Source organism: Puntigrus tetrazona, unplaced genomic scaffold (genome assembly GCF_018831695.1).
Source record: "Puntigrus tetrazona isolate hp1 unplaced genomic scaffold, ASM1883169v1 S000001186, whole genome shotgun sequence".
NCBI lineage: Eukaryota > Metazoa > Chordata > Actinopteri > Cypriniformes > Cyprinidae > Puntigrus > Puntigrus tetrazona.
Window position 1 is genome coordinate 1 of NW_025048772.1, and position 1,127 is coordinate 1,127.

Here is a 1,127-nt window from a genome sequence, read left to right on the forward strand (position 1 = left end):
GCTATGCATGTCTGAAGTACTTGATTAGCTGGATCAGGTGTGTTTAATTAGGGTTGGAGCTAATCTCTGCAGGACACCGACCCTCCAGCACCGAGGTTAGACACCCCTGGCTTAGGGAGAGTAAATTATGGGCTCATTTTTATTTTTAGATGAACCATTCCTTTAAGTGAGCATGGCAAAAGAGATCTAAATCTAAAAATGTCTGATACTGATACTATATGAATGAAACCCACCTGGCAAGCATCCACTCCTCCTGAGAGAACGCCAGCACACGTCATGCGAGATGTGATCTGGCCGCCCATTAGTTCATTACACACTGTGCCGTTGATGATGCGGACATTCGCTTTCTGCAGCACAGCAGCTCCAGCGCCTGAAACACACACGCACTTAATGAATGGCTTTGGTTTTAATATTTCTAGCTTTTTGTTAAGATTACTTACTAAGAATACAACCATTCTGTTCTTTGCACGTCTGATAAATAATATAAAATGTTTTGCTTTTATAATGTATTAGTAAATGTCAAAAGCAGCTGACTAATAACATTAAGATTAGTACATGCTTTAGAAGTAGTTTCCATCGTTAGGTTATGTTAATCAATGCAGTTACCTAATGACAACAACTGGAAATTTATTGTAAAGTGTAACTGATAATAATTCTTGAAATGTGTGAGGCTTTGCGAACGGTATAAAGCCCCATTGTGCAGCTCTTTTACTGACCCCCTTCTCTGGTGGCACCCCAGCCGCTGATGGTGACCGATTCACCAGTGGGGAAGACGTCAGTGGAAGTGGGCAAGCAAATGGTTTGAATGGTCCTACTGAAGGTCACCGGCAAGTCCAGCTCCATCAGAGCGATGTCATTGTCATAGGTGTAGGGGTTGTAGTATGGGTGGGGAATGATTTGTTTCAAGAATCTCTTTGTTGCCTGCAGTTTCTCTTTTTGTTTGTGGAGACCCAAGTATGCTTCCCATGTTCCTGGCTGAGCATATCTGTGAATTCATCAGATGTACAGACATGAGTGTTTCTCTGCCATCATAAATGTCATGAAAGTAAAAAAAAAAAAGTTTGTAACTGATTGATGCAAGTTTTAAGACGTTTGTCTTATTTTCAATTTTTCAATTCAATCACTAT

General features: G+C 40.7%; 1 protein-coding gene across 1 annotated transcript; it reads right to left on the reverse strand.

The window, feature by feature from the left end:
* Positions 1-110: 110 nt before the first annotated feature.
* LOC122341258 (suppressor of tumorigenicity 14 protein homolog) lies at positions 111-1,007 on the reverse strand. Its single transcript, XM_043234626.1, has 2 exons — positions 717-1,007; positions 111-370 (listed from the first exon to the last, which is right to left on the reverse strand). Exons 1-2 carry the CDS (start codon positions 841-843, stop codon positions 126-128), a joined length of 372 nt encoding a protein of 123 aa, XP_043090561.1. The 5' UTR covers positions 844-1,007; the 3' UTR covers positions 111-125.
* Between the last annotated feature and the right edge of the window lie 120 nt (positions 1,008-1,127).